Raw genomic sequence first — 21,767 nt, 5'->3', positions numbered from 1 at the left:
CGACTCAAAACTAAAACTCTACTGAAGTATAGAAAATGATCCTGGAGCTTATACTGAAGATCTTTCCAACACCCTCAGCGCTGCTTGACTCTCTAGTACACAGCTGTAGAAGAGTAACGGTTTATAATCGCTCTGTCCGGCATCACCCAGAGCAGGATGGTTTCTCCTTTGACTCTGGTTCCTCTCAGGGTTCCTTCCTCATGTCGTCTCAGGAAGATTTTCCTCACCTCACTACCGTCGCCCCTGACTTGCGCATTAGGGACAAACCTACGTCTATATCTATATCCGAATTAATGTCCAAGCTGCTTTGTGACAATGCCCGCTGTTAAAAGTGTTATATTTAACTCTTTTCATTCATAAATGTACATATTAATGATAAGAAAAAAATAATAGAGTTGTTGGTTGTTATGGCTATTTATCCATTTTTTAATCCAATTTTTATTGTTGTTGTTCAATTTAAATGGTAAGTTTCATCAGCTTCATTCCTTCCTTAATTGTTTGTTGTTTTTTTTATATAAAGTTTACAAACGAGAGCATTAATATATATATATATATGAACAGTTCATATACATGCACCAATACTGGTGGTTGCTAGGCGGTTCCACTTCAGCCAATAGGATCACAGCAGGAAGTGAGGAGGAGAAGCAGGATGCTTTGGGATGCAGGAGGAAACAGCACTTGGCCCGGAAGTGATGCTCAGGGTACCGACACCACGTTAAAGCTCATTAGCGCCGTCTGCAGGCCACTGTGAGCAGGACACGGGTGTAGTGCAGGTACAGAGACACTCTCAGACTTCTCAAAAAATATTTTAATAATAATAATAAAATACATCTGGCTCTAATAACTGTTAAACCTGCAGCTACAAGGAGCCTTTACAACATTACCAGCATAAACTTTAATCACAATCAAATACAATTTTAAGTAAACTTAAGTTCATATTTATTAGGTTTATTAATTGATAAATATAATGCATAATGAAATGAGTGCTCTGTACACATTAAAAAAAAAAAAAAGCTTTTTCATGTTAGGTTTCACTCTGAATGAAAGAACGAGTGTCATTTTTTAATACTTCTTGTATATTTTTATGAACATGTTCAAAAATATGACATACCCATGCTGATATACTGGTCATGTGGACGGTCAGAATTAATCCCAGTGGATTCATCAAAGAATCTGAGATTTAGATCTTAGTTAGAGGTGTAGATTTTAATCTGGGTGTAGACATTAATCAGGATGTAGACATTAATCAGGATGTAGACATTAATCTGGGTGTAGATTTTAATCTGAGATTTAGAATTTGATCTGAGATTTAGATCTTAATCCGAGGTGTAGATTTTAATCTGTGTAGATATTAATCTTGGGTGTAGATTGTAATTTGATATTTCTATTGTATGTAGATGTGTATTTTTTAATCTGAGGTTTAAATTTTAATCTAAGATTTAGATGTGTTTTTTTTTAGAGGTTTAGATCTTAATCTGGGGTCTAGATTTAAAAAAAAAAAAAAGATGTAGATTTTAATCTGATGATGAGATTTTACTTAGAGGTGTAGATTTTAATCTGAGGATTAGATTTTATTTAGAGGTGTAGATTTTAATCTGAGGATTAGATTTTAATCTGAGGATTAGATTTTATTTAGAGGTGTAGATTTTAATCTGAGGATTAGATTTTATTTAGAGGTGAAGATTTTAATCTGAGGATTAGATTTTATTTAGAGGTGTAGATTTTAATCTGAGGATTAGATTTTAATCTGAGGATTAGATTTTATTTAGAGGTGTAGATTTTAATCTGAGGATTAGATTTTATTTAGAGGTGTAGATTTTAATCTGAGGATTAGATTTTAATCTGAGGATTAGATTTTATTTAGAGGTGAAGATTTTAATCTGAGGATTAGATTTTAATCTGAGGATTAGATTTTATTTAGAGGTGAAGATTTTAATCTGAGGATTAGATTTTATTTAGAGGTGTAGATTTTAATCTGAGGATTAGATTTTAATCTGAGGATTAGATTTTAATCCGAGGATTAGATTTTATTTAGTGGTGTAGATTTTAATCTGAGGATTAGATTTTAATCTGAGGATTAGATTTTATTTAGAGGTGTAGATTTTAATCTGAGGATTAGATTTTAATCTGAGGATTAGATTTTAATCCGAGGATTAGATTTTATTTAGAGGTGTAGATTTTAATCTGAGGATTAGATTTTAATCTGAGGATTAGATTTTAATCCGAGGATTAGATTTTATTTAGAGGTGTAGATTTTAATCTGAGGATTAGATTTTATTTAGAGGTGAAGATTTTAATCTGAGGATTAGATTTTATTTAGAGGTGTAGATTTTAATCTGAGGATTAGATTTTAATCTGAGGATTAGATTTTAATCCGAGGATTAGATTTTATTTAGTGGTGTAGATTTTAATCTGAGGATTAGATTTTATTTAGAGGTGTAGATTTTAATCTGAGGATTAGATTTTATTTAGAGGTGTAGATTTTAATCTGAGGATTAGATTTTATTTAGTGGTGTAGATTTTAATCTGAGGATTAGATTTTATTTAGTGGTGTAGATTTTAATCTGAGGATTAGATTTTATTTAGTGGTGTAGATTTTAATCTGAGGATTAGATTTTATTTAGTGGTGTAGATTTTATTTAGTGGTGTAGATTTTAATCTGAGGATTAGATTTTATTTAGTGGTGTAGATTTTAATCTGAGGATTAGATTTTATTTAGTGGTGTAGATTTTAATCTGAGGATTAGATTTTATTTAGTGGTGTAGATTTTAATCTGAGGATTAGATTTTATTTAGTGGTATGAATATTAATCTGAGGATTAGATTTTATTTAGTGGTGTAGATTTTAATCTGAGGATTAGATTTTAATCTGAGGATTAGATTTTATTTAGAGGTGTAGATTTTAATCTGAGGATTAGATTTTATTTAGTGGTATGAATATTAATCTGAGGATTAGATTTTATTTAGAGGTGTAGATTTTAATCTGAGGATTAGATTTTATTTAGTGGTGTAGATTTTAATCTGAGGATTAGATTTTATTTAGAGGTGTAGATTTTAATCTGAGGATTAGATTTTATTTAGTGGTATGAATATTAATCTGAGGATTAGATTTTATTTAGAGGTGTAGATTTTAATCTGAGGATTAGATTTTATTTAGTGGTGTAGATTTTAATCTGAGGATTAGATTTTATTTAGTGGTGTAGATTTTAATCTGAGGATTAGATTTTATTTAGTGGTGTAGATTTTAATCTGAGGATTAGATTTTAATCTGAGGATTAGATTTTATTTAGAGGTGTAGATTTTAATCTGAGGATTAGATTTTAATTTGAGGATTAGATTTTATTTAGTGGTGTAGATTTTAATCTGAGGATTAGATTTTATTTAGAGGTGTAGATTTTAATCTGAGGATTAGATTTTAATCTGAGGATTAGATTTTATTTAGTGGTATAGATTTTAATCTGAGGATTAGATTTTATTTAGAGGTGTAGATTTTAATCTGAGGATTAGATTTTATTTAGAGGTTCAGAATCTAAGGAAAGTGTCCCATAAAACACAACACTCACACTGTATCTGTATCAAAATGATTCTTTCTTTTTTCTTTTTTTTTTACTTAACTTTGGTGTACAGTCAACATACAGGAGCCGAACATCCTTCAACAATAAAATAATTCTAATTACAACATTAACTGAAATAACAATATCAATAAAATAGTCCAGTTTTCACAGCAGGTAACATACTGATAAATACTTTGTAAGAAACACGTGGAATGCTTTCGATTGGATTTTTCCAGTTCGGTGATTGTCATGTTACTGACACTTGATTTCATCATGTATTTTATAACTTCATTAAGCATCAGAGGCAAACGGGGGACGAGCGCTTTTTTAGTTTGTCCTGATGAACAATGACTGAAGGAAACTTTCTATTCTCAGAGAAGCTACAACAGAACACCAAATATATCGTAGCAGAAGTGGGAGCGGTGACACAAGGTGTTATAAACAAGCCTACTCTCACACGACGGCGGCAGCTGCGGGAGACGCCGACCTTCGTTTCACCTTGTTCTAAGGCAAAAAAAAACAAACAAAAAACGGAGACGTTGTCCGGAACGGTCGACGCCCGATGGGTCCGGACCCGACGTCTGTTTCTGCGCTACGGTACTTAGCAAGCTATGCGGTAGCAAAACTAAACTCTATGTTCTATTTCATAACAAATGCTTAAAATCACTATGTTAATTCACCGACAGCTCGTGTATTAAATGTTATGTACAAGTTCAAGCAGAGCCGAACGGACTTGTGGCACCAGGATCAGAGATCGGAGGGGGCGGGGTTAATCAATTCTCACTGGTCCGATCTGACGTCAGGTTGAAGTCCAGGTTTGAATCTCACCAGCGTACATCTAAAAACGTATGAAACGATGCTGAATGATTTTTTTTATTTATTTATTTTTTAAAAAGGCAGGATAAGCGTAAATATTGTATCTGTATTTAAGTTCACAGAGGCCTGGAGTTCTCTGCGTGACCTGAGCCTACGTCGTACACAACCCGGACTCTTGCGTCCATCGTGAAACCTGAAAGCTCTGTGTAACTGCTGACGAGGAGTAGATACATTCCGGACATAGTGAGGGTTCCATAGTCGCTGTCAGAAAAAACAACAAAAAACCCCGTACACAACCACAAAAATGAAACAAGATCCTTTCGGAAAGGTCACACGACTTAATTAGAAATTAGACGTGTGCCGACGTTGCCTCATTATAACGTGGAGCGATAAAGGACATCATATAACGTCTCGTTACGGTTTATAACGTTGAACGGTGTTACAGACGGTCTGAAAAACGTTCGCGTGTAGCGCCGTTTTAAGCGCAGATAACCGCGGGGTACGTCTCATCGTAGTGCACGTGCTGCTCGTTGATCCGCGAATAATAATCCCGAGCTAACTTTGTAAAACTCAGGTTAACAGAGACCGAATGGTCTACGGAAGTTACTTCATAAACTAGTCTTAATAAAAAGCTGCTAATAAATAAAACCTCGACGGAGTTAACGCCGGGGAACCGAACTAACAACGCCACTTTACAAGCTAGCTAACACACTGCAACAAACCTCGGGAGCAGCCTCGTCGTACGTGATACGCTTTATTCACTGATAATCCCTTGGTAACTATGTGGCTTTAATAAACACTCTAAATAAAATGAATATTTCTGAACAGGGTTTTATCCGAGTTACGGGCGAGCAAGCTATAAAGTAACAAGGCGTAGTTTATAAGCTAGCTAATGTATTTTAACCATCAACCGACATCTGAAGCGTCTCACTGTACGCGATCGCCAGTTATTCATTAATAATCACCCTGTTCAGCGTGTAGATTTATTGAAAACTAAATAATAATTTTTAAAAAACAGCATTTGTTTTTGAAGAGGCAGGTTTACAGACAGCAACGTAACTAACAAAGCTGCTTTATAAGCTAGCTCGCTAACGCCAACAATCCTGGCCTCAGTTGTATTTATAATAGCCGGCTGAACTTAATCATAAAACCAGTTCCTTCTAGGAATTTCAACTATTTCGTGCAACTGTGATTCCGCCGATTTCTGCGAAGTAGATTTCCGCAAAAAAGAAAACACCCCCCCCCCCCCCCCAAACAAAAAAAAAACAAAAAAAATCATCCACACGTCGCATCGTAAATGTTTTTCAAAACGCGCCGCAGCAAAATCAAAGCGTTTTTGGCCGCAACGATCACAAAAAAAAAAAAAAAAAAAAAAACACTCGGTAAGATCCCGTACTGACGGATAAAAACGACTTTGATGAGCTACAGACACGAATATTAAGTTAAGAAAAGAAGAAAACAGTAGGGAAATTATTAACGATGACCAAAAACGAGCAGGTAACGGTGTAGTCAGTGATTTTAGGGAATGTTGGGTAAAGATATATATATACCGATTATTGGCCGATACATCGGAGCATCTCTAATATATACATATACATATATATACATATATATATATATATAATTGATGTTTGTTGTTATTATTATTATTATTATTATTATTATTATTCGAACACAAAACAGTAAGAAACCAACTAGTGTTAGGATCTTAATAGGAAAAAGTGTGAGGATCTTAATCCTCGTGCAATTTTGAGATTGTTTTTAATTGACAGCCGAGCGTAGACGCCTCCTCGTCGTGATTGGTTGGATGTTGGTGGTCCGCACGATGTCTTCCCTAACTCCGCCCCCCCCCCCACACACGCACACATTTCCAGAATCCGCAGCTCCGCAGAGATCACTCCTCTAAATCCTCTTTCTATTAAAGCGATTTATATTAAAGCGTGTGTGAGTGTGTGTGTGATGGACTGACACCCTGTCCAGGGTGTACCCCGCCTTGTGCCCGATGCATCCTGGGATAGGCTCCAGGTTCCCCGTGACCCTGAAAAGGATAAGCGGTATAGAAGACGGATGGATGGATGATGATATTAAAGCTATATAAGAAATGTGAGGTGAGCTTCGTCAAATATTCCTAAAGTCTTTCCAACGTGAAAATCACTGACTGCACCTTTAACGGCCTTCTGAACAGGACCGGGGGTCCGAGTATAAATATTTACACCTCCACGATAACGACGTCGTTTTTGAACATTCCGGTACTCCGACGGAATCCATCGGCACACGCCTGACTCGCCAAGCCGCCGGATTCTCCAACATAAAAGTAACGCAAGCCGTAATAGTAATACAGTAATAGTGGTCTGCGTATGCGTACGAGCTCATCTCACCCTTCTTTCACCCGTGTCTTAAGTGCATAAAGGTTAAACACTCCCGTCATTATCGATGCATATCCGTGAGCACATACAATACTGTTTCACATAATACTCACTGTGACGTATATACAATCGTCTATTTTTTTTTTTTGTTGTTGTTGTTGTTGACATTTTATTTAAAAGGTTGAACGTTCCTCTTGTCTGTTTCCCCTTCCTGCACAAATCCTACACACCCGCTCCGGCCGTTGAAGATCTCGGTCAGACGGAGCGTGCACGATAAACTGAGATGAAAACGGTCCTCCGTGAGAAGGTCGCTCTGGAGTTGGACGCCATAGTCTAGGCTTTAGTCTAAAAGTAACTAGGCATAGAAAAGACATTCGGTACGATACACAGGTACAACAGTATACCATGAAATAGCTCTACCATTAATTGTTACACTTTACCGGTGGGCGATATCGTAATATATTAACATAATGATATATATCCATCAGTGCGTAAAATAGCTCTGGAGATATTGTGTGTGTGTGAGTGTGTGTGTGTGGGTGTGTTTGATTTTTTTTAAATAAGCAGAAATCTCTGAATAGATACATTTTCAGATTATGGCTTGACGTTTGTTGGTGGTGATTCATATCAGGTATCGTGGTGTCATATTTTTCCCTCATTATTGTTGCGGAAGTTAGCGTTTAGGATATTCCTGTAGGCCAATGCAGACTCATGGGCTTGAGTTAGGAAACATTGACTTAAATAAATTAAATGTAAAAAATATATATATATATATATGTGTGCGCTTTAAGTCAGTTGCTGGGTGAGTTGTGGTCCTATCTTCTCTCGTCGTACGCGTGAGGTGAAATGAAGACTGCAAATAATGTCCCGTTTTTGGCTTAAAAGATAAAGATCCACCGTCGGGTGGGTGCTCGATTACGATGAGGTATTCTGAGGCTTTGGTGTACAACCACACGGCAGATGATTTGCTACAAACACCATACGGCGGCACCACAAATACCAACACCACCAATTTAAAGCTGAACGATGTTTCGGCGTCTTTTCTTTTTTTTTTTTTTTCCTCTTTTTTTTCCCCCGTATGAAAATAAATGAGCTCGAAGGCTGCGCTCGTGTGGGTCGTCGGACACGCTCGGGACGAGCACGGGAAGTGGAGGTGTTGTCCTCACACGCTGTGGAACACAAAGCACGGATATAGTGAGAGTTCTGGTTTCGAGGTCTGTCCTGTTTTCCGTCTGAAGAGAGTTCCTGAACAGTTTGGCCTCAAGGAGCCGGCTTCTGAGGAGTGGGTATTATCACGCACTTAACAAACCTGCAGACGTCGTGTGTGTGTGTGTGTGTGTGTGTGTGTGTGTGTGTGTGTGTGTATATGTGTGTGTGTGTGAGTCAAATTATTCTGTATTAGAGAATATTTCTCTGTATTATTGAATACTATTCTGTATTATTATTATTATTACTATAATTCAACCATGTGCAAATCTGGACCGGTGCACACGCTCAAAAAAGGCAGTGCTGAACCGTACCTTTCCTTCTTTCCGGGTGGGATCGTTTTTTTACCTTTAGTGCGGCGGAAAAGCTTTCGCCCTTTCGTCTAGACGACGATGGATGCCACAGCCGTCCACGGATGGACGTCTAAGAGATCGAATCGGCCGTGCTATCTGAGTGGGAGAGGGGAACCCTCTCTGCCGTGTCAATCACAGCGACACTAGCCAATCATGGGCGCCTGTGAGCTCCTGTATGCGGAAGAGGGCAGATAGCGGACCAATGAGCTTCCGTCAGCTGAATAATTTACATAAACGCACGTGATCGGATTAGCCGTAACTGAGGACATCACAGAGCTGCTTCGCATTCCAAAAAAATGTTAACTTTTTTTTAATATATATATATGTTTATTATTTAAATGTTATATTTACATATTTATTTATATGTTTTTCAAGTTCTGCTACAGTATTTTTTCATTTATTTGGTCCAGTCTGCTGAAATACTTAGCTATTCCTTAAGGACCACTATTATTTAAATCTAATATTAATTTAGTGAGGATTTAAAGGTACAGTACACGTTACCTACCGGTGACAAGAAAAGGTACAGTTTAGCACCTTTTGGCTTCTGAGAGTGTACGGGCAGTAAAGCTATTTCCCTGAACTCAACCCTGTGAAAGCTAGGCGCGTGCCGATATCAAATCCTCCTATCGCAATAGCCGACTAATTAAACTTATTGCAGTTCATGGCATTATCACAATTATCCGTTATGATGAAATGTAAACGGGACACGTTTGACCTTTTACAAGGTGCCCATGATGTGGCCTACCTAGGTGGCCTCCTCCTGAGTGGAACACAGGGGTAGTCTTCGATAACAATATACAATCCCGTGATATATATATATATATATATATTATATATATATTTATCATATTATCACGGGAACTGATTATCGGCACGTGCCTAGAGGAAACTTGCATTAATCAGAAGACAGGCAGTGCTAAATCAAATACATACATCTATTCTGCAAAAAAGTACATTCGATCCCTATGGAACACCTCCATAGATTGCATTCAGATGAATCAACAGGATAAACAGCAAGGCTACGTTACAGTACTGTCCGTAACACGTCCTCGGCGACTTGCCCTCCTTCCACTTCCCTTCGACTGAATCCCCGCCGCCATCTTAAGAGACTTTTATACTCAAAATAAGATCAGTTCCATAAAAAAAAAACAACATTCCTCATCTGTTCCTAGCTTTCTAAAGGGCTTCTAGTTGGCCCTGTATCTCTCTCTGAGAAAGAAACACTTTTACACATAGACCCTTTAACCCTTTACTGCATGACGTTGCCGTATATATTAGAATTTATCCATAGACAATAATACAAGACTGCTATTTTGTTATCTAACTGGAAAGCTTTAACTTTGACATTTTGACAAAAGAAATACCGTGTCAGATGACCAGGAAGTGCTGGTTTGTACTTCCTTTTCGGCACGGCGAAGGTCATCCTCAGCGGGCTCTCGAAACGTTATACATTTTTCAATGTTTAGGCAAAACTACTTAAAGGACAAAACCGAAAAACTGTCCGAGCTAAGTTAACATTTATTTATTTATTTATTTTGGTCATTTCAACAAGTTTATAAGTTTTGAGTATTCTGTTAAATGGTCAATTGTAATTGTTGCCAGACGGCAACAACATGCGATAAAGGAACTGTGGTATGTGCGTTCAGACAACAACTTCTCTAATAGTGTATTCACTTTTTTTTTTTTTCACATTCAAAGTAAAAAAAAAAAAAAAAAAAAAAAAAACGGTTGTAATTTCAGACGTTTTTAAATTTAAATTGTATAATTTCAACAGAAATAATGAAGAATTCAAGAGAAAGAATTTAAAAGATGTCTGGATGTAAATTTTCGATGTATTTTGAGTGAGTAAATCCATCCACACACTTTGTACCTCTGTAATTCCTTTCGAGAAGATATAACTTTTACAAAGAAATAAAGTCTCACCAACTTATAGTCTGGAAAATGCATTAATCAGAATTGTAATCTCATACATTTTGTGTTATTTTTGACTATATAATACTTTCCATCATGGTACACTGTTGCCATATAGCAACAATTTACCCCCCTAGATTTTTTTATTACTTGAATTAAATAAAATACATTTTAAAAAACAAACAAACAAACAAAAAAACATTTTTTGGCGTAAATGTAATAATTCATGCAGTAGAGGGTTACGGATTCTCCTAAGAGAAAGAAAAATGGAGAATCCTTCATGGTTTTGGATGGAACCTGTGCGTAGAGGCCAGGAAATGGACTGCCGCAGAAGGTATTCCGACGCGAAAAGCTAAAACGGTCGATGAAGTTGTGTACAACATTAGATGAGGAACGATAACATGTCTAGTGGTTCAGATCGGGTTCGCTGTAGCCATTTCACGAGGGTCTAAATTCATTACTTCGCACCGCTAGATAAGTTAGCGAGCTTGCTAATGGCACGCTAACTTGCAGGTACCAGGTAGTTAGAATTCCCGCTATTTAGAAAGCCATCTCACACATCTCTTAACATCAAACTCGCTCGCGGCGTAATTTTACACTAATAAATACCCCGTGTTTCGTCATTTATCAGCGCGCCCGAGCGCGGCCTCGTGCGTAACGTACTGTAGGCTATGCTAAGCGTAAGTGGGGCGTGTTCTCTGTATTTACATGATGATTCACTATAAACAGCCCACTTTTGTGGCATTCACTACTTTAAAAGTACACTACTTTCCCTGGCGGCTCTGAGACCTTCATGTAGTCGTGGCGCAACGTTGACACGTTTCGGTAAAATGTTCCGTTTGTTGTTCACGCTGCGTGCGCTCAAAGCTTCATTTTAGTCATACGCGTTCTTTTTTTCAGCCATTTACCAGCACGTCTGAGGTAAATGTTGGTATTCCTGATAGGACTTCGTTGTCTTTTCACCTCTACACTGTCTGTATTTAAGACTAGTGAGAACGATACAGCTAGCCAGTGATGCTAGCTAGCTAGCTATATCGTTAGCCGTACTTAGACTAGATTTCCTCGCTGCCTACCAATCATCACCGTGTGTTCGACTTTATAAAAACGTTAAAAGGTGCAAATTCACAAATAACCAACAGAATATTGTCATTTTCCAGGTATGAGGGGAAAGTCAACCAGGACGCTTTAAAAACAGTACTGAAGCGCAGACGTAAACCGTGCCTGCTCAGTGCGTGAGATATGATCACTGTGTGTGTATGTGAGAGTGTATATGTGAGTGTGTGTGTGTGTGTGTGTGTGTGTGTGTGTGTGTGTGGTTATCTCTCCCTGCTCTCAGTTAGAAGGTCCAGGGTCTGCCAGAGGCATGGTGTGCAGCACCTCATCCAGCAGCTGTAGGGCGCGGTGGAGATGCACCTCCACCCAGCAGGGTGTGTGTGTGATGCTGTGGCGCGGGTAATCGGGTCCCCAGCCTTTCACGAAGCTCAGACGCAGGATACACAACCTGCGCAGGTCGTCCACGCCGATCCCTGCGGCTGCCGAGAGACCTGTGAATCGCAGCGTGACTCAATAACGGCCGGAGATCTCGATTTCCGCACACACGATTCCTTAATTCCGTACCAATAAAAGGCCAAGAAAAACTCAACCTCTCTCAGACTTCCTACTTCGCATACGTTTTTGTCCAAGTTTTGCTTAGACACTGAGACTCAATGTAGTGTGTTATTAATAGCGGGGCTGATAAACGTCTCTGAGGGTTAGCAACAAGTAAAGTCTATGAAAGAACGAGTACAACATGTGGAATTATGCAGTGACTAAGAAAAAAACAGTATTCCCAGAGCTTTGAACACTCTCGGCATCTTCTCAACCAGCTTCACCCAGGAGGCTTTTCCCCAAACAGGCTGAACTGAAGCGCTAAATAAATTAAAAAAACGACTTTGCTTTTTTTTTTTTTTTTTAAGTAAAAACTACATACTGGGAAAAAAACAAAACAAACAGATTTTGATTGAGAAATAAATGCACACACAGGCATTAAGTTCAGTATTCACATTTGACTTAGAACCGAATTTCAGAACGTCTTTGAAACAATATACAGCCAGGTCCATAAGTATTTGGACGGCGAGACGATTGATTGATTTGATTGAAGTGTAGACTTTCAGCTTTAATTCAAGCGGTGTAACAAAACCCCAGTTTCACAGGCGCAAAAGCAATTGGACAAACTAACATAAGCATCAATCTGGCCTTTCTGCTCTCGAGTGTTCCCAGTGGTTTTCATCTTGAGGTAAACCCTCTGTATTTGCATCCATGAAGGCGTCTCGAGATTGTAGACTCTGACAACGATATCATCCACTTTAGTTGTGGTCTTTCCGTCGTCTTCCAGGCCTTTCCAGGTGTTCCTGAGCTCTCCTGAGAGCGTTCCTTCTTTTTAAGAAATGTACCAAATTGCTGATCTGGCCACTCCTAAAGTTTCTGCTGTCTCTCTGATGGGTCTGTTTTGTTTTCTCAGCCTGACGTTGGCCTCCTTCACTTTGGACCGCGTATTGCGAGTTCCCGCGAACAGCTAAAAAAAATGCTAATTCAACACTTGGAATCAACTCCAGACCTTTTATCTCCTTAATGTGTCACGAAATAATGAGAAAACAAGCCTGCGCTTTGCAACAAAACTGCTTATCTGTCAACTGTCCAATTACTTTTGAGCCCGGAGGGGCTCTGTAAAACACTGGCTGTGATTCCTAAACGGTTAACGCAATATTTTTTTTTGTAACGGCCCTCGAATCAAAGCCGAAAGTCTATACGCTTCAATCACATCTTGGTTGCTTCATTTCAAATCCATTGTTGGTGGAGTACCGAGGCAAAATGGCGGAAAATTGTGTCGCTGTCCAAATACTTATGGACCTGCCTGTATGTATTCAATCCAGTGTGTCCAAACCTTTCACTGGTGGTATATATGAAGTATATGTAAAGTGCTTTGTGACTGTCCTCTGTCCGTTCTGAGTGCTTGTACTCACTGATTGCAGGAGCGATGCCCCCGACGCTCCCTGGACCCGGAATGTTCCCCGCCACGGCGGCCGCCTGAGCCGCTGCCGCTGCCTGAGCCGTGGCCGCCTGCTGCTGCATCTGCCGATGGCACTGACGCAGATCAAACACCTACACGGACACGAACGACACACCATCACGCAGCCCGTGAACACCTGCTCTAGTCCTACACAGCAAAAGGAACCATACTATTCTGTTCGGCAATAATCGCTTAATATGGTTCTGACGTTTCTTTAAAAATACCCAGTGACAGATATATATCGATAACATTGATGGGGAAAGCTCTTCCTGATTTCCCTTCCTTCCTCATGGGAGGTGTGTGTGTAAATAAAAGACATCATCTTTTTTTTGTTATGGTCTTATCACTTTGTGTTTTAAGCACAGAATCCTCTGATCTGAAAACTCTCCCTGGAGTGGAAAACTTCAACTTCCACTGTTATAGGAAATGAATCAGCATCTTCTCCGCATGTAATAAACTCTCCTCACCTTGATGTAGGCTCCTGGGTAGATCTTGTGGACAGCGTCCCCGGGCGCTCGTCCTGCCTCTCTGTCCAGGTAGTAGCTCTGAACGAAGACGGCGTGATCACTCAGACAGCGCATCCACACATCGCCCTCGCCTCGACACTCCAGCTGCACGCCTTTACCTATGTGTAACCTGCCAGAGGAACGGACAAACAAGTGTGAAACACTAAACCTGATACATTACACACCTGCTCTGAAAGGAGGGGCGTGGCCTCTGTGTCTGTCAGTCCTAATGAAGGAGGCGTGGCCTCTGTGTCTGTCAGTCCTAATGAAGGAGGCGTGGCCTCTGTGTCTGTCAGACCCAATGAAGTAGGCGTGACCTCAGTGTCTCTCAGTCCCAGTGAAGGAGGTGTGACCTCTGTGTCTGTCAGTCCTAATGAAGGAGGCGTGGACTCTGTGTCTGTCAGACCCAATGAAGTAGGCGTGACCTCAGTGTCTCTCAGTCCCAATGAAGGAGGTGTGGCCTCTGTGTACCTCAGTCCTAATGCAGGAGGTGTGACCTCTGTGTCCGTCAGTCCCAATGAAGGAGGTGTGGCCTCTGTGTCTGTTAGTCCCAATGAAGGAGGTGTGGCTTCTGTGTCTGTTAGTCCCAATGAAGGAGGTGTGGCTTCTGTGTCTGTTAGTCCCAATGAAGGAGGTGTGGCTTCTGTGTCTGTTAGTCCCAATGAAGGAGGTGTGGCTTCTGTGTCTGTTAGTCCCAATTAAGGAGGCGTGACCTCAGTGTCTGTCAGTCCCAATGAAGGAGGCGTGACCTCTGTGTCTGTCAGTTTCAATGAAGGAGGCGTGGCCTCTGTGTCTGTCAGTCCCAATGAAGGAGGTGTGACCTCTGTGTCTGTCAGTCCCAATGAAGGAGGCGTGACCTCTGTGTACCTCAGTCCCAATGAAGGAGGCGTGACCTCTGTGTCTGTCAGTTCCAATGAAGGAGGCGTGGCCTCTGTGTCCGTCAGTCTCAATGAAGGAGGCGTGACCTCTGTGTCTGTCAGTTCCAATGAAGGAGGCGTGGCCTCTGTGTCTGTCAGTCCCAATGAAAGAGGCATGGCCTCTGTGTCTGTCAGTCCCAATGAAGGGGGCGTGGCCTCTGTGTCTGTCAGTCCCAATGAAGAAGGTATGTGTGTGTGTGTGTGTGTGTGTGTGTGTGTGTGTGTGTGTGTGTGTGTGTGTGGTACAGACCTGGCCCTTTCACTAGCCTCAGTACGGTGAACGTTACTGAGCTGCCCGAGGCAGAAACGATCTCCTCCAGATGGATCCACGTAACCATCCACCGTCACCACAGGACAACTGGACAACACCTTAAACATTTCACCAACCTGAACATCCATCTCAAAATACGAGATGGAGCACCAGAACTCTGGCCCTGTGAAGCCAGACATATCATTTAGAGAGAGAGAGAGAGAGAGAGAGAGAGAGAGATAGTTAAGGAAGAATACTTATGTCTCTTATTCTGGATTAAATACATCTATAGTTGTTATAAATAGAGGTGTATAAAAAGTACCTGGATGGTTGGAGACTGGCGGAGGGAATGATGAGGAACTGTGATGCTGAGACCCTGATTATCAACACAACACACACATGACTATACTGTTAATCACCTGAAGTCAACTACAGTTAAGACTGGGATCAATCCAAGCTCCTGTTCCTGACCTCTAAACCGTAACACTTGAACCATCTGCGTCATGTATGACCCCTGTGTATTATACTACTTACAGTAGTGGGGGTGGTGGAGAGGAGGCTGGTGGGTGCGGCTGCTCTGTTGGCGTCCTATAGGAGTGTAAGAGGCCGTGCTGCTGCCCGTCCAAGTAGCTGAAACGTTTTAGACAGTGAACACAACAGGACAGTTAGCATTCGTGAAATAGCCCAAGCATGGGCCAAGCAAACGTGCATCACGGACATGTTTGGACAGCCGGGGTCTGATTACAAACCGAACTGCTTAGGCTAATTTTTGTTTGTTTTTTTACAGTAAGTAGCTATCCGACAACTCACCAAGTGCCACTGTGTGAGAAAATCACTCTTAGCTAGCAAGGTTTTAGTCATCCTTAAGCTGAATGTTTTTCCTAAACTGCCTCTTAGGTAGATGTCAAATGTGTATTATTGTGAAATGATTATTATTTTTTAGTCAAGACCCAATTTCTCGTCTGCTTCGCCAGCATTCAGCCACAGCCACACCAGTTCGTGTTTGCAGAAATGAATGCAAAATCAAGCAAACGCCGCAACAATCAGAGGGATTTTACGTCATGTGACGTCATCGCGACGCGCGTCCTGCCAAAGCCCTCTTCGATTCGCGTGCGTCGAACGCGAGTACAGCTAAACGGCCTGATTTACCGACAAACATCACCGCGAAAGACCGCGCGGAACAATTTCCTGCGATTGCGATTTCGAAAACTTTTGAATTTTGAAAACAATCACAAAAACTCGGCGAAATCCTGTCCGGATTCAATAGTAGGTTGGTTTGTTCCTGAATGCTGCACTGAAAGCATAATTCCACATTAGAAACGCTGTCATGAAAAACCTGTATCGAGAACCGTCTCAACACTGTTTAATAAACCATCATCGCTGATATTTGGTTCCACGGACTTTTCACTGAACTTCTTCGAAACCGGATCTGTGTCAGATTTGGGCCAGATATTAAAAACGATAAAGCTTAGGCCCAGAGATAGCAATACTCTTTGTGAACCTGGGCTATAAAATCCGATTTGGTGCAGATCGATAAAACGGATCAGTTCTGGTACTGGGTTGTTGAGTAAAAAGATACCAGGCCGGTTCTGATATGCGGATCCGCTACGTTTGTGCAATAAACACTGTTATCTGGGTTGATACCTAAGACTTACTGTGAAAGGAGCCCTGCGCCTGTGTGTGTTTGGAGCCGTTGTAGCCGTTCTGAGTGGGCGGGGCCTGAGGGGGCGTGGAGGGAGGAGGGGTCGGGGTCATGACCTGAGCCTGAGGGGATGCGATCTGCAGGAGACCCTCGTTGTGACCACCCTGCATGGACATCATCGAGCCAGATGCTGCAGACACAGAGAGAGAGAGAGAGAGAGAGAGAGAGAGAGAGAGAGAGGATACAACCTTATCGACTGCATAAAGTACCAGAACTTTTCGAACCAGGCTCTACAGTATGCTTTTATTCCACTGGGCACTCGTCCAGTATTAAAGATTTCAGTTGTATAAATTTTGCTACATGCTGAAGGTCTTACCGGTTGGGGAGAGGGGCATGTTGGAGTACAGGGTGGCAGGCGGAGGGCATCGTGCTGCTTCGGGGGGCATCTGTAAAGGTGGCAGCGGTGGGGGGTAATGCTCCGGTGCAGGAAGCTTCATCGCCCCCTGGTGGTCTGACTGTGGAGGTAAACCAGGAGGAACGTCCATCTGAATGCAGTCGTGGGTGTACTCCTCTTTAATCAGCCTGCCGGTGGGAGCTGCGGTGCAGCGCGGCCATGATAACCAGGGAGAAAGAGAAGCAATCATTTCTGTTCAATACAACGTGTTAAAGCCCTCTGACGAATAAATAACGTGTAATACTGCACCGTGTGTGAAATACAGTACGTAGTACAAATATTAATAACACTGACTCACCTGTGTTCTGTAGGCTGAGGCCAACTAGTGATACAGATAAAGAGTGAGACAGAGAGAGAGAGAGAGAGGGAAAGAGAGCGTATAATATTACAAATCTACATCATACATCATAAATTAGACCACGGAGACCCCTTCCGAAATTCTCCGATAAATATCCCGATAGAGGAAACTTGGAGCGACCGTCACGCAAGCGCCTGTGCAAGTCGTTACTATAGAAACGTATTAGAAAGCGTGCATCGATATAAACCCGTGATTTGCGCCGGAAAACTTCTGACCAATCCGATTCGAGAATTCAGCAGGATATGTATATATGTATATGGGACAAAAACATCGGTAAGGAGCGCAAAGATGAAAACTCACCGATGCCGGGAGAGACGACCCTCTCGTAGTGATACGGATTCACACACACGTTGTCGTACTTTAAGTCGAAGGCATACTGGCAGAACTTGACGTGCTTCAGCTCGTTCTTGTGAAGGTCCGGCCAGCGCCATAGACGAGCGTAGATCACATGGGGGAAACCTTTACGCCCGGCCACCTAAACACACACACACACACACACACACACACACACACTGTTCATCGATGATGCGTCACTAATGTCTCAAATTCATGATGCATGAAAAATGCATTATTAGCATTCCCAGGATCCACCACAACCCTGACCAGGATAAAGCGGTCACATGAATAAAAATATATCATTCTATAATATATTATATTTACACTGCACTTAACGCCTTCATATATATATATATGTAACTGTATTAAAACAAAAGTTATATCTATATTGTTTTGCTATACTGCCAGTATTTTCTTTAAGTATATTATATTATACAATATGTTTACCTGGGTGCCAATACTTCTGGAGTTTACTATACATGTGCATATGTGAATACCAACGAGTTCCTCCTTCTCACGTAATAACTTGCATATATGGGCTGGAAGACTTTGATGGCCTTTAAGACACGCCCACATCCATATATGGGCGGGAAGACTTTGATGGCCTTTAAGACACGCCCACACCCATATATGGGCTGGAAGACTTTGATGGACTTTAAGACACGCCCGCATCCATATATGTGCTCAAAGACTTTGATGGACTTTAAGACACGCCCACATCCATATATGGGCTGGAAGACTTTGATGGACTTTAAGACACGCCCACATCCATATATGTGCTCACAGACTTTGATGGCCTTTAAGACACGCCCACATCCATATATGGGCTGGAAGACTTTGATGGACTTTAAGACACGCCCACATCCATATATGTGCTCAAAGACTTTGATGGCCTTTAAGACACGCCCACATCCATATATGTGCTCAAAGACTTTGATGGCCTTTAAGACACGCCCACATCCATATATGGGCTGGAAGACTTTGATGGCCTTTAAGACACGCCCGCATCCATATATGGGCTGGAAGACTTTGATGGCCTTTAAGAAACGCCCGCATCCATACATGGACTTGAAAACATTGACTGCCTTTAAGACACGCCAAAATCCATATATGTGCTCGAAGACATTGACGGCCTTTAAGACACGCCCACATCCATATACGCACTCGATGACATGCCTTATATGGATTATAAAATATCCAGAATGTTCTCTCTGTTCTCCCTGTTCTCCTTCTCTGTTTGCTTTTATTTCTTGTCTCTCACTTCGAAACCTTTCTTCATCTCTCTCTCTCTCTCCATTCATCTCGTCTCTCACACTTTGTGAAGAAAAAAAAAAAAAGGTCGCCCAAGGTGAGGCACGACGTCTTCTGCCGGCAGTTCGGCTCTGCTCCATCAGGAAGGATTGAATCGTGGATGCAGAGCGAACGCGGACGCCCACACGCCCATATGCACGCGCTGGATTGCTTTTGTGTCGCCTGAATAGCATCACACCTTCTACACACGGCAAAATAATAAACGCCATTAAGTCAACCCCGCCTCCATCCTGAGTTTCAGACAAAACATCCCTCATGGCCTCGGCATTTCTCCAGCTCTCGCCTTCTCTCTCTCTCTCTCTCTCTCGATCGCTCGACGTCCCTCGTTCTCTTTGTCTCCCGAGCACAAGATAATTCCACTCTATCTCTCTATCTATCTCTCTGATGTTATCCCTCACGCCATAATCAAGCCGGACATCGAACTTCTTAATCAAATGTAATCGCACGACAGTTCTAGCTCTTAATCACCTGGTTGCCATGGCTACCGTTGGCAAGGGATACCAGGGAGTTAAGAAGCGCTGGCAAGTTCTTTAAATGTACCTCTGAAATGGACAGGCTTTCAGCTTTACCCATGATTACTGGCTGCTACAAGACATGACAGTAAGCAGCACACACACACACACACACACACACACACACACACACACACACACACACACACACACACGAATATGATGACTGATCTGTGACAGCTGAACAATAGCCTTTGGAAGCAATGCTGTCATTCAGTCAGCCTCATAGAACCGACATATCTATTCAGATATACAGAACAGGACATAAATGATCCTAAAAAGACAACCAGTCCATGGTAACTCATAGCAACACTGCGATTCCTTACAGAGGAAATAACGCACAATGCAGACCAATATTAGTTTACGATGCTACAGTCATGTTGGATCACTGTACCAAATCACACCTCAAGATCAGGCTACTAGATCAAATCAAACAAAATACAATCACTTCGATAAATACACAACAGCAAACTTCTCTTAAAGCAGGACCAGCCCTAATCCAAAGGTCCTAATCCAAATCCACCAAACGTGAATTGTAAATCTGAGCTCTAATTTCTTCTCGACTGTAATTGAAGTGAAAAATTCAATAAAAAAAGAGCTGGTCTCTGGTTTTCCACTAGGGGGCAATATAGAGCAATAAACGTACACAAGCATTAGCTACTGACATCCATCCATCCGTGTACCGCTTATCCTATACAGGGTCGCGGAGAGCCTGGACTAGGGGACTCGGGGGACACTCTAGACAGGGTGCTAACCCATCACAAGGCACAAACACACACACACCAGCAGGACAATTTAGAAACGCCAATCAGCCTACAGCACATGTCTTTGGACTGGGGAGGAAACCGGAGTACACGGAGGAAACCCCCGAAACACAGGGAGAACTTGCAAACTCCACCCACGTAGGGCGGAGGCGGGATTCAAACCACCAACACCAGAGGTGCGAGGCAAACGTGCTAACCACTAAGCCACCTGACATGATATACAAGCTTGAGATAAAAAAATCTTTTTCTCGTGGTGTCAGAATGCAGGATTAGGTACACGTGCTGTACATGATGGAGGAGAGTATCCGTTTTCACTTAAATCAGCCTCTTACACAAGAGGAGTGGAGTCCAACTTTATTTGGGGATCAGTCAAGTACATCCACACATCCGTCCACCTATCCCTCTAGCTAGCTATATATCTATCCGTCTATATAGATGGATGGATAGATGGATGAATGGAAAGATAGATGGATGCTAGCTAAATATCTATCCGTCTAGATAGATGGATGGATGGATAGACGCTAACTAGCTATATATCTATCTGTCTACATAGATGAATGTATAGATGGATGAATGGAAGGATGGATGGATGCTAGCTAGCGATAAATCTATCTGTCTACATAGATGAATGGATAGATGGATGGATGAATGGAAGGATAGACTGATGTATATATACATCTATATATCTCTCTGTCTAGATAGATGGAGGGATAGATAGATGGATGAACTGAATGATGGATAGACGCTAGCTATATATTTATCTGTCTAGTTAGATATATGGATGAATGGATGGATGCAAGCTAGCTAGCTAGCTAGCTAGCTATCTAGCTAGATAGCATGAGTGAAACTACCCGATCAACCATCTTTTTAAAAGTCTCAATCAACATTCCAGATCGCGAACACCACCACATCGACGTCAAACAACCGGATCAAACTACAGTAAAGCAAACAGTAAAAACCAGTCAAATCCATCTGTTTGTTTATTTATTTATTTGTTTGTTTAAAAAAACCAGCGCACAAGCGCAGCGTCGCAGAGTTCGGAGCCCGGTACAGTTTCGTGATTGTCCCGCTGTAGCACAGTTCCTACACCTGGAAACGAACTGCTACGTCGAATGAGGTGTCTCGTAGCAGACAGACAGCTGAACTCCGGCCCTCCGGGACTCTGCAGACGTGCACCTCTAACCTACGCAGTCTGACTCACACGACAACAGATCCCATCCTCGGCTGCTACACACACTTCATCACGTGTTACACCTTTCACCGCAAAGTCTGTCCTATGCCACATGATGTACTGTACTGGCTTACGCGCGTTCCGTTCCCCCAGTGAGCCGACACACACGTACAAACAGGCACGCAACTACACAACGAGGTGGCCAAAAAAACAAATCACTCCGGATGAATGAAATTTCATTTTTATGTTATTTACCAGTGAGTAATATTTGTCAGTAAACTGGATTTAAGAT

The 21,767-nt window shown here is 41.5% G+C and overlaps 1 protein-coding gene across 2 annotated transcripts in view; it reads right to left on the bottom strand.

The window, feature by feature from the left end:
- Positions 1 to 3,574: 3,574 nt before the first annotated feature.
- Positions 3,575 to 21,767, bottom strand: part of smad10a (SMAD family member 10a) — a 28,745-nt gene continuing 10,552 nt past the window's right edge. The window contains exons 3-13 of one of the 2 annotated variants that reach the window (XR_006983317.2): positions 17,682 to 17,856; positions 17,322 to 17,345; positions 16,946 to 17,164; positions 16,583 to 16,759; positions 15,462 to 15,557; positions 15,250 to 15,303; positions 14,928 to 15,111; positions 13,722 to 13,890; positions 13,208 to 13,346; positions 8,290 to 11,749; positions 3,575 to 7,090 (exon numbers count right to left, since the gene is read on the bottom strand). Coding sequence is in view for 1 of the 2 variants with exons in the window: in XM_017482534.3 (XP_017338023.1) it covers positions 11,538 to 11,749; positions 13,208 to 13,346; positions 13,722 to 13,890; positions 14,928 to 15,111; positions 15,250 to 15,303; positions 15,462 to 15,557; positions 16,583 to 16,759; positions 16,946 to 17,164; positions 17,322 to 17,345; positions 17,682 to 17,856 (1,449 nt within the window). In the remaining variant the exon portion in view is untranslated. Of the gene's footprint in view, positions 11,750 to 13,207; positions 13,347 to 13,721; positions 13,891 to 14,927; positions 15,112 to 15,249; positions 15,304 to 15,461; positions 15,558 to 16,582; positions 16,760 to 16,945; positions 17,165 to 17,321; positions 17,346 to 17,681; positions 17,857 to 21,767 lie in introns of both variants that reach the window. The other variant, XM_017482534.3, reaches the window with a different exon arrangement.

The sequence above is a fragment of the Ictalurus punctatus genome, chromosome 12 (assembly GCF_001660625.3).
Source record: "Ictalurus punctatus breed USDA103 chromosome 12, Coco_2.0, whole genome shotgun sequence".
Taxonomy (NCBI): domain Eukaryota; kingdom Metazoa; phylum Chordata; class Actinopteri; order Siluriformes; family Ictaluridae; genus Ictalurus; species Ictalurus punctatus.
This window is presented reverse-complemented; position numbering and strand designations above follow the sequence as displayed.